Source organism: Saccoglossus kowalevskii, chromosome 8 (assembly GCF_978046115.1).
Source record: "Saccoglossus kowalevskii chromosome 8, keSacKowa6.1, whole genome shotgun sequence".
NCBI lineage: Eukaryota > Metazoa > Hemichordata > Enteropneusta > Harrimaniidae > Saccoglossus > Saccoglossus kowalevskii.
In genome coordinates this window covers 39,869,715-39,885,920 of record NC_140648.1, presented here as the reverse complement: position 1 = coordinate 39,885,920, position 16,206 = coordinate 39,869,715, and the positions used below count along the sequence as shown (strand labels likewise).

Genomic DNA, 16,206 nt, shown 5'->3' with positions numbered 1-16,206 from the left:
TGTGTTGTAAACATGTAGTCCATCAGCTTATGTGTTGTAAACATGTAGTCTATCAGCTTATGTGTTGTAAACATGCAGTCTATCAGCTTATGTGTTGTAAACATGTAGTCCATCAGCTTATGTGTTGTGAACATGTAGTCTATCAGCTTATGTGTTGTAAACATGTAGTCCATCAGCTTATGTGTTGTGAACATGTAGTCTATCAGCTTATGTGTTGTAAACATGTAGTCTATCAGCTTATGTGTTGTGAACATGTAGTCTATCAGCTTATGTGTTGTGAACATGTAGTCCATCAGCTTATGTGTTGTAAACATGTAGTCTATCAGCTTATGTGTTGTGAACATGTAGTCTATCAGCTTATGTGTTGTGAACATGTAGTCTATCAGCTTATGTGTTGTGAACATGTAGTCCATCAGCTTATGTGTTGTAAACATGTAGTCTATCAGCTTATGTGTTGTGAACATGTAGTCTATCAGCTTATGTGTTGTAAACATGTAGTCCATCAGCTTATGTGTTGTGAACATGTAGTCTATCAGCTTATGTGTTGTGAACATGTAGTCTATCAGCTTATGTGTTGTAAACATGTAGTCTATCAGCTTATGTGTTGTAAACATGTAGTCTATCAGCTTATGTGTTGTAAACATGTAGTCTATCAGCTTATGTGTTGTAAACATGTAGTCTATCAGCTTATGTGTTGTAAACATGTAGTCTATCAGCTTATGTGTTGTAAACATGTAGTCTATCAGCTTATGTGTTGTGAACATGTAGTCTATCAGCTTATGTGTTGTAAACATGTAGTCTATCAGCTTATGTGTTGTAAACATGTAGTCTATCAGCTTATGTGTTGTGAACATGTAGTCCATCAGTTTATGTGGTACAATGCATTTCATGAAAGCATAACTGTTTTAAATTTAATTAACTGTTGAAAACAATCACAATGTGTTATAGATGTATACACAGTATATCAGCCAATGAATGACCTAAAACTTATTAGACTTTCTAAAGGGTAATAGGTGTAAGGAGTTTAAGGATTGTAACGAGTGTAAGGGTTGTCACTAAATGGTTTAACCAATGAATGTGTATTTTTTGGATGTGATTGAAAAATCATGGTTCTAGGTACTAGTAAATAAATATATATATAAATACCTTTATGAAATTTACTGTTCCTGTTACACCTGTTTTGATACTAGTCTGAAATTGTGATTATCCTCAATTTCTTCTTTAATGTTTTCATCAGATTTTAGAGGCCAATCCCCTGTTGGAGTCCTTTGGTAATGCAAAAACTATCAAAAATGACAACTCAAGTCGCTTCGGCAAATATATTGAAGTGTTTTTTAGTGGGTAAGTGATATGTTTAATGTTACTAGTAAAAGCATTTGTACAAGCTTTCACATGAATATTTAACAATAAATGGCATCATACATGTAACTGCAAAATACAATCACCAGCTTCAAAGATCAAAGGTTAAAGTTGACAAGAGGTCAGTGTATTGTTCATGAAAAAACCATACAGAGAGGGCGCTGTCCTGATGACTCATTTAACTCTATTGCTTCTCTGGTTCCTAGCGTCCTTTGCGAATGGCAAGTAGGACGTAAGGTAACTTATAATCGTCTTATTGTTTCACTGGGCCAGGTGTCCGACCCAAAGTCACGTGACTAAGTGACGTAAAATTTGAAAACATTCTAACATTCATTTTCTGTAAACAAGTCTTCAATAGGCCATGCCCATACATTCTGCCTGCTTAGACTTGCACATTTGAGATGTTTCTGGCATTTCTCACTGTTTCTGTTTCTGTTTATTCGCCCAACTATCATGAGTAAAAAGAAACCCCTGTTTTTAGGGCACGAGCATAAACGCTGACATCAGGTAACCAAGGGAAATAGAACAAGCAACGAGAAAGTGACGGACCAATCAGAATGCCAGAACCATTACTAGTTACCAGGCTTTTGTGGCTTGGTGCGCCTTAACAATTGAGGCGAAAACAAGGACATACTGGAAAGCTGCTCGATCACTGTCTCTAAGATGTTACTTGTAATATGTAAAATCATACGAGAGCCAAGTTTCAGATTTCAACAAAAGTGATCACATGACTATCATTTAATACTCTCTCAGAATATGTCAGCTGTCAATTCTGTTCTCGTTTCTAGCTGATAATCTGTTGCATCACATGAATTCCACATACGACTTTTAATATATTGAGCTCTAATGTAGTGATGTAAATTTTAATGTAATGTGCAATAAATGAGATGTAATATTCATGACCCTATGATTTATGAAATGACCCAAACACAAGATATTATATGCTTGTGATTTTAATCTGTATGTGACAGGGGAATCATTACTGGTGCTGTAACTACTGATTACTTATTGGAAAAGTCTCGTATAGTAACACAGGCCCCTGGTGAACGGAACTATCATGTATTTTATGAGATGTTGTCAGGTTTATCAGCAGCAGAAAAAGCCAAGTATGGACTACATCATGCAGAGAGATACAAATATCTTAATCAGGTCAGTTACAATTCTCAGGGAGGTCACACATTACTACATTACTACACAGCCGTCCTCATCCACGCAGTCACGATAATCCATTTAACTTGAGAAAGAATGCAGCAATAATTTAAATGCATGCTGAGTAACATAGCAACCAGACAATTTATAAAATTGATAAAATTACAGGCAGAAAAAAATTAATAGTGTTGATGGGTTTCACATGTCATTAACACTTTTTTTTTTTACAAATTTGAATGTTGTATTTGTCACTCAACAATACATTTTTTAATAGTTACTATTTAATTTTACAGGGAGGTAATGTGAAGATAACTCAAAAGAAGGATTCTGAAGATTTTATCCGTTTAGTGTCAGCTATGGAAGTATTAGGGTTTTATCCGGTAGAACAAGAGACAATATTTGGTATATTAGCATCCATACTACACCTTGGTAATATACAACTGGTCTATCCTAAGGTGAGTATATGGTATATTAGCATCCATACTACACCTTGGTAATATACAACTGGTCTATCCTAAGGTGAGTATATGGTATATTAGCATCCATACTACACCTTGGTAATATACAACTGGTCTATCCTAAGGTGAGTATATGGTATATTAGCATCCATACTACACCTTGGTAATATACAACTGGTCTATCCTAAGGTGAGTATATGGTATATTAGCATCCATACTACACCTTGGTGATATACAACTAGTCTATCCTAAGGTGAGTATATGGTATATTAGCATCCATACTACACATAGGTAATATACAACTAGTCTATCCTAAGGTGAGTATATGATATATTAGCATCCATACTACACCTTGGTAATATACAACTGGTCTATCCTAAGGTGAGTATATGGTATATTAGCATCCATACTACACCTTGGTGATATACAACTGGTCTATCCTAAGGTGAGTATATGGTATATTAGCATCCATACTACACCTTGGTGATATACAACTAGTCTATCCTAAGGTGAGTATATGGTATATTAGCATCCATACTACACCTTGGTAATATACAACTAGTCTATCCTAAGGTGAGTATATGGTATATTAGCATCCATACTACACCTTGGTAATATACAACTGGTCTATCCTAAGGTGAGTATATGGTATATTAGCATCCATACTACACCTTGGTAATATACAACTGGTCTATCCTAAGGTGAGTATATGGTATATTAGCATCCATACTACACCTTGGTAATATACAACTGGTCTATCCTAAGGTGAGTATATGGTATATTAGCATCCATACTACACCTTGGTGATATACAACTAGTCTATCCTAAGGTGAGTATATGGTATATTAGCATCCATACTACACATAGGTAATATACAACTAGTCTATCCTAAGGTGAGTATATGATATAATAGCATCCATACTACACCTTGGTAATATACAACTGGTCTATCCTAAGGTGAGTATATGGTATATTAGCATCCATACTACACCTTGGTAATATACAACTGGTCTATCCTAAGGTGAGTATATGGTATATTAGCATACATACTACACCTTGGTGATATACAACTAGTCTATCCTAAGGTGAGTATATGGTATATTAGCATCCATACTACACATAGATACAGTACAGTAATATACAACTAGTCTATCCTAAGGTGAGTATATGGTATATTAGCATCCATACTACACATAGGTAATATACAACTAGTCTATCCTAAGGTGAGTATATGGTATATTAACATCCATACTACACATAGATACAGTACAGTAATATACAACTAGTCTATCCTAAGGTGAGTATATGATATATTAGCATCCATACTACACATATGTAATATACAACTAGTCTATCCTAAGGTGAGTATATGGTATATTAGCATCCATACTACACATATATACAGTGCAGTAATATACAACTAGTCTATCCTAAGGTGAGTATATGATATATTAACATCCATACTACACATATGTAATATACAACTAGTCTATCCTAAGGTGAGTATATGGTATATTAGCATCCATACTACACCTACGTAATATACAACTAGTCTATCCTAAGGTGAGTATATGGTATATTAGCATCCATACTACACATAGATAATATACAACTAGTCTATCCTAAGGTGAGTATATGGTATATTAGCATCCATACTACACATAGGTAATATACAACTAGTCTATCCTAAGGTGAGTATATGGTATATTAGCATCCATACTACACCTTGGTAATATACAACTAGTCTATCCTAAGGTGAGTATATGGTATATTAGCATCCATACTACACATAGGTAATATACAACTAGTCTATCCTAAGGTGAGTATATGATATATTAGCATCCATACTACACATATGTAATATACAACTAGTCTATCGTAAGGTGAGTATATGATATATTAGCATCCATACTACACATAGGTAATATACAACTAGTCTATCCTAAGGTGAGTATATGGTATATTAGCATCCATACTACACATAGGTAATATACAACTAGTCTATCCTAAGGTGAGTATATGGTATATTAGCATCCATACTACACATATGTAATATACAACTAGTCTATCCTAAGGTGAGTATATGGTATATTAGCATCCATACTACACCTTGGTGATATACAACTAGTCTATCCTAAGGTGAGTATATGGTATATTAGCATCCATACTACACATATGTAATATACAACTAGTCTATCCTAAGGTGAGTATATGGTATATTAGCATCCATACTACACCTTGGTGATATACAACTAGTCTATCCTAAGGTGAGTATATGGTATATTAGCATCCATACTACACATATGTAATATACAACTAGTCTATCCTAAGGTGAGTATATGGTATATTAGCATCCATACTACACCTTGGTGATATACAACTAGTCTATCCTAAGGTGAGTATATGGTATATTAGCATCCATACTACACATATGTAATATACAACTAGTCTATCCTAAGGTGAGTATATGGTATATTAGCATCCATACTACACATAGGTAATATACAACTAGTCTATCCTAAGGTGAGTATATGGTATATTAGCATCCATACTACACCTTGGTAATATACAACTAGTCTATCCTAAGGTGAGTATATGATATATTAGCATCCATACTACACATATGTAATATACCACTAGCCTATCCTAAGGTGAGTATATGGTATATTAGCATCCATACTACACATATGTAATATACAACTAGTCTATCCTAAGGTGAGTATATGATATATTAGCATCCATACTACACCTTGGTAATATACAACTGGTCTATCCTAAGGTGAGTATATGGTATATTAGCATCCATACTACACCTTGGTGATATACAACTGGTCTATCCTAAGGTGAGTATATGGTATATTAGCATCCATACTACACCTTGGTGATATACAACTAGTCTATCCTAAGGTGAGTATATGGTATATTAGCATCCATACTACACATAGGTAATATACAACTAGTCTATCCTAAGGTGAGTATATGATATATTAGCATCCATACTACACCTTGGTAATATACAACTGGTCTATCCTAAGGTGAGTATATGGTATATTAGCATCCATACTACACCTTGGTAATATACAACTGGTCTATCCTAAGGTGAGTGTATGGTATATTAGCATCCATACTACACCTTGGTGATATACAACTAGTCTATCCTAAGGTGAGTATATGATATATTAGCATCCATACTACACCTTGGTGATATACAACTAGTCTATGCTAAGGTGAGTATATGGTATATTAGCATCCATACTACACCTTGGTGATATACAACTAGTCTATCCTAAGGTGAGTATATGATATATTAGCATCCATACTACACATATGTAATATACAACTAGTCTATCCTAAGGTGAGTATATGGTATATTAGCATCCATACTACACATAGATACAGTACAGTAATATACAACTAGTCTATCCTAAGGTGAGTATATGGTATATTAGCATCCATACTACACATAGGTAATATACAACTAGTCTATCCTAAGGTGAGTATATGGTATATTAACATCCATACTACACATAGGGTAATATACAACTAGTCTATCCTAAGGTGAGTATATGGTATATTAGCATCCATACTACACCTTGGTGATATACAACTAGTCTATCCTAAGGTGAGTATATGATATATTAGCATCCATACTACACATATGTAATATACAACTAGTCTATCCTAAGGTGAGTATATGGTATATTAGCATCCATACTACACATATATACAGTACAGTAATATACAACTAGTCTATCCTAAGGTGAGTATATGATATATTAACATCCATACTACACATATGTAATATACAACTAGTCTATCCTAAGGTGAGTATATGGTATATTAGCATCCATACTACACATAGATACAGTACAGTAATATACAACTAGTCTATCCTAAGGTGAGTATATGATATATTAACATCCATACTACACATATGTAATATACAACTAGTCTATCCTAAGGTGAGTATATGGTATATTAGCATCCATACTACACCTACGTAATATACAACTAGTCTATCCTAAGGTGAGTATATGGTATATTAACATCCATACTACACGTAGGTAATATACAACTAGTCTATCCTAAGGTGAGTATATGGTATATTAACATCCATACTACACATATGTAATATACAACTAGTCTATCCTAAGGTGAGTATATGGTATATTAGCATCCATACTACACATAGATACAGTACACTAATATACAACTAGTCTATCCTAAGGTGAGTATATGGTATATTAGCATCCATACTACACCTTGGTGATATACAACTAGTCTATCCTAAGGTGAGTATATGGTATATTAGCATCCATACTACACATAGGTAATATACAACTAGTCTATCCGAAGGCGAGTATTAGTCTAGTGTTGATATTAATAAATATATTGTTCGCTGTCAGTTTTGCATTGGCTAGACAATTAAAAGAACAAATATTTATGAATCTTAATATGAATTTCTCTTATTTGTTCAAAAAAGTGATAAATATAAAAGTTAAAGGTTTTGAAATGAATTCTAATATATCAAGATATGTGGTTGATCTTTAAATTCTTTTTTTTTCTGTAGGGTGGTTCTGATGGCTTAATTGTGGAAAATCAATCGGAAATCAAATTAGCAGCTAAGTTGTTACAACTTCCACAAGACCTTCTTTCCAGAGCAGTCACATACAGACTCACAGTAAGTATTGGGTCAAAGTTTGACATTATGGTCTTGTAATATTTGCATTTTGTCACATAGGACTTAAAATACCAGATAAAATATTGTTCCTAGGATTTCAATATAATATAATTTAAATTAATATTTTACTTTTCTCCAATAGGAAACCAGAGATGAGCAAATTCTGACTCCATTAACATATGAACAAGCATGTGATGCAAGGTCAGTATAAAAAATGTCTGGTGACTGTTACTATGGAGATTATCACCAGTGACTGTCATGGTTGTTATATTTATTATGGAACTTATGGGACATCAGTTATCCTGTGTGATGCCAAATTGACTTTAACTGTTCAGAGTCATAGTTATTAGTAGATGATTATTTATTTTTTTAATGTGTAATTATTGCATTGCAGAGACGCAATATCCAAATCCCTCTATGCCAGATTATTTACATGGCTGGTGGAAAGAATCAATTCAATTATATCTAAAGGCCAGAGAATTACTTCCATTGCAATTTTGGATATCTTTGGATTTGAGGTACGTTGTAAAGTCATGATTAAGAGAGTTCAGCTATTTTGAATAACAAAAATTTAATATTATCTACTATATATGATACTAAATTTATAATTGTGCACCTAGGTGTTATACAACTAGCATGTACTCAACCAATCAGGTTTAACTTGCATTAACTTATCATTCAGTTAACAACTGTGATAAATTAACCTTGGCACAAATGAAACAAATTGATTTGGGCATCAAGGATATATTTCTAACAAGATGGAAAGGTGAGGTTCATGATGGTAACTGCACCAAAGCAAATGAGAAAAGCAAACTGAGAACATATCGGCTAATCAAATCAGATTTAAACTTTGAGCCATATTTAGTCGAGCTAAAAAAACTTTGAACTGCGTAGTGTGCTTACCAAATTTCGTCTTAGTCTCAAAATTGAAATGGGTCGTCATAAAATAAACCCATTAAACAACAGGGTTTGTGACATGTGTAACAAAGGTCTAATTGAGGATGAAATGCATTTTCTGCTGGAATGCAACAAATATAATGAGTTGCATACCAAACTGTTCAATAAAGCTGAGGATGTGATCCCAGCATTTGAAAATAAACCTGCAGTAAAAAAAAATTCATGGAATTGTTACAGAATGAAAACGTTATTATACCAGTAGCACAGTTCATAAGTAAAAGCTTTGAAGTCAAGAAGCAGGGTCTTACCTGACATCTTAATGCCTGCTGTCAATTTAGTAATTTTATATTAGTAATTTAGAGATTTTGTATTATTTAGTAATTTAGTGATTGTATTTGTTATTTAGTACATTGTGTTCTTGTTTTTTTTTATATACATTTTTTTCTCCTTTTACTTAGTGACCATTTTCTTTCCCTCTGGGGATTGTGTAAGAGTCAATAAGTAAATACAAGAAATCATTACAGACTCGCTTCTTTGAATTAATTCCGATCAAATTCTGTACAGCTCTGAATTTGTTTGTTTTTTTAGGTTTTCAGAGTGAATAGTTTTGAACAATTTTCTATCAACTATGCTAATGAGAATCTACAGTACTATTTCAACAAACATATATTCAAACTAGAACAGGTAAAATATGACTTAATGCATCTATACAATGCAATGTACAGTTGAGTCAAGTGGTGTGTAGAGTGGAGGAGAAGAGTGTAGTGTGGAATGGAATGGAATGGAATGGAGGAGTGTGGTGTGGAGTGGAGGAGTGTGGAGTGGAGTGGAGTGGAGGAGTGTGGTGTGGAGTGGAGGAGTGTGGTGTGGAGTGGAGGAGTGTGGTGTGAAGTGGAGGAGTGTGGTGTGAAGTGGAGGAGTGTGGTGTGGAGTGGAGGAGTGTGGCGTGGAGGAGTGTGGTGTGGAATGGAATGGAGGAGTGTGGTGTGAAGTGGAGGAATGTGGAGTGGAGTGGAGTGGAGGTGTCAGTGGAGTGGAGGTGTCAGTGGAGTGGAGGAGTGGTGGTGTCAGTGGAGTGGTGGTGTCAGTGGAGTGGTGGTGTCAGGTGTCAGTGGAGTGGTGGTGTCAGTGGAGTGGTGGTGTCAGGTGTCAGTGGAGTGGTGGTGTCAGTGGAGTGGTGGTGTCAGTGGAGTGGTGGTGTCAGTGGAGTGGTGGTGTCAGTGGAGTGGTGGTGTCAGTGGAGTGGTGGTGTCAGGTGTCAGTGGAGTGGTGGTGTCAGGTGTCAGTGGAGTGGTGGTGTCAGATGTCAGTGGAGTGGTGGTGTCAGTGGAGTGGTGGTGTCAGTGGAGTGGACGAGTGGTTGTGTCAGTGGAGTGGACGAGTGGTTGTGTCAGTGGAGTGGACGAGTGGTTGTGTCAGTGGAGTGGACGAGTGGTTGTGTCAGTGGAGTGGACGAGTGGTTGTGTCAGTGGAGTGGACGAGTGGTTGTGTCAGTGGAGTGGACGAGTGGTTGTGTCAGTGGAGTGGACGAGTGGTTGTGTCAGTGGAGTGGACGAGTGGTTGTGTCAGTGGAGTGGACGAGTGGTTGTGTCAGTGGAGTGGACGAGTGGTTGTGTCAGTGGAGTGGACGAGTGGTTGTGTCGGTGGAGTGGACGAGTGGTTGTGTCGGTGGAGTGGACGAGTGGTGGTGTCGGTGGAGTGGACGAGTGGTGGTGTCAGTGGAGTGGACGAGTGGTGGTGTCAGTGGAGTGGACGAGTGGTGGTGTCAGTGGAGTGGACGAGTGGTGGTGTCAGTGGAGTGGACGAGTGGTGGTGTCAGTGGAGTGGACGAGTGGTGGTGTCAGTGGAGTGGACGAGTGGTGGTGTCAGTGGAGTGGACGAGTGGTGGTGTCAGTGGAGTGGACGAGTGGTGGTGTCAGTGGAGTGGACGAGTGGTGGTGTCAGTGGAGTGGACGAGTGGTGGTGTCAGTGGAGTGGACGAGTGGTGGTGTCAGTGGAGTGGACGAGTGGTGGTGTCAGTGGAGTGGAGATAGTATATTTGCTTAGGAAGAATAGAATACAATTTATATTTTTTTTATTAATGTTTGCAGCAAGAATATACTCGTGAGAGGATACCCTGGACACAGATCTCTTTTAATGACAATCAACCATGTTTAGATTTAATTTCTAAACGACCTATTGGAATTATTCACCTTCTTGATGATGAAAGTTGCTTTCCAAAGGTATGTAACTTGTTGCCATCAATAGTTAAAAAAGACATAGAATTTTGCATTGCTGAAACTGATTGTTTGGTTATCTTTTATTTTATAACTGTCTTACTTTCCAGGCAAGTGACAATTCCTTTCTGGAGAAGTGTCATCATCAGCATTCTGGGAATCCCTATTATATTCGGCCCAAAATGCCAGGTTCTGAGTTTGGAGTCAATCATTATGCTGGTCCTGTCACATATCAAGTTTCAAAGTTTTTGGATAAAAACAGAGACCATCTCAGATCTGATGTTGTAGAGATGTTGATTGAAAGTAAATCACCGGTAAGTCTTGATGTGTAACTGTCATTCTGATCGGTTATGATATCAGTGATGAGTACTAACTTGTATGTAACCTTCATCCTGATTGGTCATATCATCAGTGATGAGTACTAACTTGAATTTTGATTGTTTAATAATTATTTGATGATACACTGACAGTTTTTGCTATAAGTTTTCTTGATATGATAATTTGACGTGATCCAGTGAAGGTTTCACTGCTACAAAATTTTCTATTTTTTTCTCCACAAAACAGAATATAGAAACCATATTAATTGTACTTGTGGTAATAAACATGTAGAAAACTATGAAAATATTAGAACTAAATATTTAGTGATAATGAACGTGTGGGTAGATATCTAGCTGATAAGTTTGTTTGTATTGCTCACATACTGTAGATGGTTGCTCATATGTTCCGTGGTCATCGTGATTTAGAAATGGCAAGAACTTACAGTCGTGCTGCTACCTCCAGCAATACATTGAAAAGAATGAGAGCTTCAACTGTAGCATCTAAGTTCAATGAATCATTGTCAGACCTCATCGATGCCATGTCCAAGTAAGTCTGTACCCTGAGAATGGGTACAATAGTTCGGCCGCAGTCCGAAAACGGGGACTTATGTTTTGACCCGCGTGTGTCCGTGCGTCTGTGCGTGCGTCCGGACCTGTATCTTAGAAATGCCTGGACCAATCACAATCAAACTTCACACATACATCATACATGATAGTATACATATGCACTTCAATTTGTTTCACGATCTGATTCAAGATGGCCGAATGGCAGCCATTTTTGTGCTAAAAATCATCAAAAACAAGCATTTCTCAGCTGTTAACAGATGGATTTTGTTCAAACTTGGTATATGCATTAGACATTATGGGACCTTGATGCAAATAATTTTGTTTTTCAGATAAGATTCAAAATGGCCGACTGGCTGCCATTTTGTTTTAATGAATGTGGTTCTCGTGCCATATCTCTGACTTGCTTTCACTGATTATGTTCAAATTTTAAATATTCATTATACATCATGTCATAGATAGACAGATATATTGGTTTGACGAACCTATTTGAAATGGCCAAATGGTGGCCATTTTTGTGCTAAAAAATCATCAAATATCAAGCATTTCTGGCATTTATGGATGGATTTTGTTCAAACTTGGTATATATGTTAGACATTACAGGTTCCTGATGTACATCATTTATTTTTCAGATCGGAATCAAAATGGCTGTCTGGTGGCCATTTTGTTTTAATGATTGGGCTTCTAGAGCCATATCTCTTAAATGCTTTGACTAATTATATTCAAATTTTATATATTCGTTATACATCATGTTATATATATACATGTATTCAAAATGGCTGATTTTGAATGCTGTTCCAGAGCAATATCTCTCAATATGGACAAGTACTTTTTTGACAATCCGATACAAATGTCAATCATTTGAATGTTAAAAAATCATATTCCTGACATGGTTATATTCCAGCTATATTACTATAAACAAAACTATATATCTTAAATTTGATAACTAACGGGGACTGTGCCATGCATGGCTTGTTTGTATCTAGATTTGATGAATCATTGCCAGACCTCATTGATGTAATATCCGACTATAAGTCTGTACTCTGAGAATGGGTACATCATTTGGATCTAGATTTGATGAATCATTGAAAAACCTCATTGATGTAATGTCCAACTATAAGTCTGTACTCTGAGAATGGGTACATCATTTGGATCTAGATTTGAAGAATCATTGATAAACCTCATTGATGTAATGTCCAACTATAAGTCTGTACTCTGAGAATGGGTACATTATTTGGATCTAGATTTGACGAATCATTGATAAACCTCATTGATGTAATGTCCAACTATAAGTCTGTACTCTGAGAATGGGTACATCATTTGGATCTAGATTTGAAGAATCATTGATAAACCTCATTGATGTAATGTCCAACTATAAGTCTGTACTCTGAGAATGGGTACATTATTTGGATCTAGATTTGATGAATCATTGAAAAACCTCATTGATGTAATGTCCAACTATAAGTCTGTACTCTGAGAATGGGTACATCATTTGGATCTAGATTTGAAGAATCATTGATAAACCTCATTGATGTAATGTCCAACTATAAGTCTGTACTCTGAGAATGGGTACATCATTTGGATCTAGATTTGAAGAATCATTGATAAACCTCATTGATGTAATGTCCAACTATAAGTCTGTACTCTGAGAATGGGTACATTATTTGGATCTAGATTTGATGAATCATTGATAAACCTCATTGATGTAATGTCCAACTATAAGTCTGTACTCTGAGAATGGGTACATCATTTGGATCTAGATTTGAAGAATCATTGATAAACCTCATTGATGTAATGTCCAACTATAAGTCTGTACTCTGAGAATGGGTACATTATTTGGATCTAGATTTGATGAATCATTGAAAAACCTCATTGATGTAATATCCGACTATAAGTCTGTACTCTGAGAATGGGTACATCATTTGGATCTAGATTTGAAGAATCATTGATAAACCTCATTGATGTAATGTCCAACTATAAGTCTGTACTCTGAGAATGGGTACATCACTTGGATCTAGATTTGAAGAATCATTTGCAGACCTCATTGATGTATTAAATATCAATATGTAAGTTCAAGATTCATAGAGAATGAGAGCATCAACTATAGCAACCTAAATAAATGACACACTATTCTTGCACAATAAAGTTAAACATTGAAATGATGTTTTGTTTTATAGATGTAATCCTTATTTCATTCGCTGTGTTAAACCCAACAATGAAAAAGCTGCAATGAAATTTGAGTCAACATTGATCTTGGAACAACTACGCTACTCTGGTATGCTGGAAACTATTCGCATTAGGAAGCTGGGTTATCCAATCAGACTGCATTTCATGGCATTTGCCAATCGGTGAGTCAATGTTTATTTTGCCCCAAATCATGGAAAATGTATCTTTATGCATTTCACTACTGTAACAATTAACTGCAAGGTATAACAATTGCTGATAACTTGATTGTGAATTTATTTTGAATAAATGTACCTTTCTCATCACTAGTATTTCATCCCACTTGTGGGTACTTTGTTGCAAATGAAATTAAATTATTTTTGTTTTTACTTAATGCATTATTCATATCCCATTTTAATTGTACATGTACTTGTGATACATGCATGGTATGATTTATTTGCCTTATTTTGACCTGTATATTTATGATTCATACTGCTACTTCACCATTATAGCTCCTTGACATATTTGGGTCTTATAATGTATATAAATATATGAAAACTATATGCAGTGATGTATACATATTTGACAGGTGTGTGTTTATACACTGCCATTTAGTTGCCACGTATCACCAGTACCTTTCACTGTGTTGGTATGAAGCTCAGCTTATTCATCGTGGGTTGTATTGTTTCTTCCTAGATATCGTTGTCTGATTGGGCCACAATCATTCCATACTCGAACACATCCAAAGGAGATATCATTAGTGATACTGCGTCGAATGGGATCTAAATATGAGACACAGTATCAGCTTGGTACCACTAAGGTTAGTATTTAATACTGCAAGTATAGTGCATTCTTACTTAAATACTGAATTCCTGGTGTAGGAGAAAATGTCTACTGTGGTCAATGATGTAAGCAATATTTATCAAACTGTTTTTATGTTCTTTATATATCTGATATTTTCACTCAGGTGTTCATGAGAGAAGCTCTAGAAGCTGATTTAGAGTATGAAAGATCAATTCTTCTCAAACAAGCTACAATTATTATTCAGAAATATGTACGTGCTTATCTGTCACGTAAACGTTACTTACAAATGAGAAAATCGGCAGTCATCATTCAAAGCCATACCAGAAAGATGATCCAAAAAAGACGATACAGAGACATGAGGAGAGGATTCATCAAATTACAAGCTAGATACAGAGCTAAGAGACAAAGACGTCATTATTTAAGGGTAATTCTGTGAATTCATCTATAATCAGATTTCTCTTGTTTTGCATTGCCATGTACAAAGTGAGAGTAAGGATGGACGTATTCCTTCATCTGCATCTCTTATTTGTTACAATGTGACAATTAATGTATTCACAATTATTACAATTTTTCATTAATCTAAAATAATGAAATACATATTCTTGTGTGTATATTTGTTTAACTTGTGATATTTATCATGTTAACCTTGTAACAAAAAACATGAACATTGTCAGAAGAAATTTATCAAAGTTGTTTTTTTCTGAACAGATACGTGATGAAAACAGAAGAAGACTTGAACAAGAAAAGAGACGACGAGAAGTAGGTGCCTCAAGGCAGGCACAACAAAAGAAGATATCTCCTCTACGAAGGCATTCAGGAGTAGCACATCTTGAAGTTCCATATGAATTAGCATACATCTTCTCAAAGATTGATGGTTAGTTCTCAGTCCAATATATTGTGCTATATTTACTTTATAAAAATTCTATTTACCATATTCATAAAATGTATGAAGAAGCTAAGGTACCAGTGTGTATAAGTGGGCAATGTTACATACATGTGTTTACATAGCTGGTAGTGAATGTATGAAGAAGCTAAGGTACCGGTGTGTATGAGTGGGCAATGTATGTACATGTGTTTACATAGCTGGTAGTGAATGTATGAAGAAGCTAAGGTACCAGTGTGTATGGGTGGGCAATGTATGTACATGTGTTTACATAGCTGGTAGTGAATGTATGAAGAAGCTAAGGTACCGGTGTGTATGAGTGGGCAATGTATGTACATGTGTTTACATAACTGGTAGTGAATGTATGAAGAAGCTAAGGTACCGGTGTGTATGAGTGGGCAATGTATGTACATGTGTTTACATAGCTGGTAGTGAATGTATGAAGAAGCTAAGGTACCGGTGTGTATGAGTGGGCAATGTATGTACATGTGTTTACATAACTGGTAGTGAATGTATGAAGAAGCTAAGGTACCGGTGTGTATGGGTGGGCAATGTATGTACATGTGTTTACATAGCTGGTAGTGAATGTATGAAGAAGCTAAGGTACCGGTGTGTATGAGTGGGCAATGTATGTACATGTGTTTACATAGCTGGTAGTGAATGTATGAAGAAGCTAAGGTACCGGTGTGTATGAGTGGGCAATGTATGTACATGT

At 35.7% G+C, this 16,206-nt stretch overlaps 1 protein-coding gene across 4 annotated transcripts in view; it reads left to right on the top strand.

The window, feature by feature from the left end:
- LOC102805934 (unconventional myosin-XV-like) overlaps positions 1–16,206 on the top strand; it is a 106,003-nt gene that overhangs the window by 35,498 nt on the left and 54,299 nt on the right. For all 4 annotated transcript variants that reach the window (XM_085502601.1, XM_085502599.1, XM_085502598.1 and 1 more), the window contains exons 8-21: positions 1,238–1,341; positions 2,331–2,508; positions 2,802–2,963; positions 7,537–7,647; positions 7,790–7,848; positions 8,042–8,165; positions 9,133–9,228; positions 10,635–10,766; positions 10,871–11,074; positions 11,467–11,624; positions 13,819–13,989; positions 14,501–14,624; positions 14,772–15,032; positions 15,317–15,482. In XM_085502601.1, the coding sequence (XP_085358727.1) occupies positions 1,238–1,341; positions 2,331–2,508; positions 2,802–2,963; positions 7,537–7,647; positions 7,790–7,848; positions 8,042–8,165; positions 9,133–9,228; positions 10,635–10,766; positions 10,871–11,074; positions 11,467–11,624; positions 13,819–13,989; positions 14,501–14,624; positions 14,772–15,032; positions 15,317–15,482 (2,050 nt within the window). The remainder of the gene's footprint in view (positions 1–1,237; positions 1,342–2,330; positions 2,509–2,801; positions 2,964–7,536; positions 7,648–7,789; positions 7,849–8,041; positions 8,166–9,132; positions 9,229–10,634; positions 10,767–10,870; positions 11,075–11,466; positions 11,625–13,818; positions 13,990–14,500; positions 14,625–14,771; positions 15,033–15,316; positions 15,483–16,206) is intronic.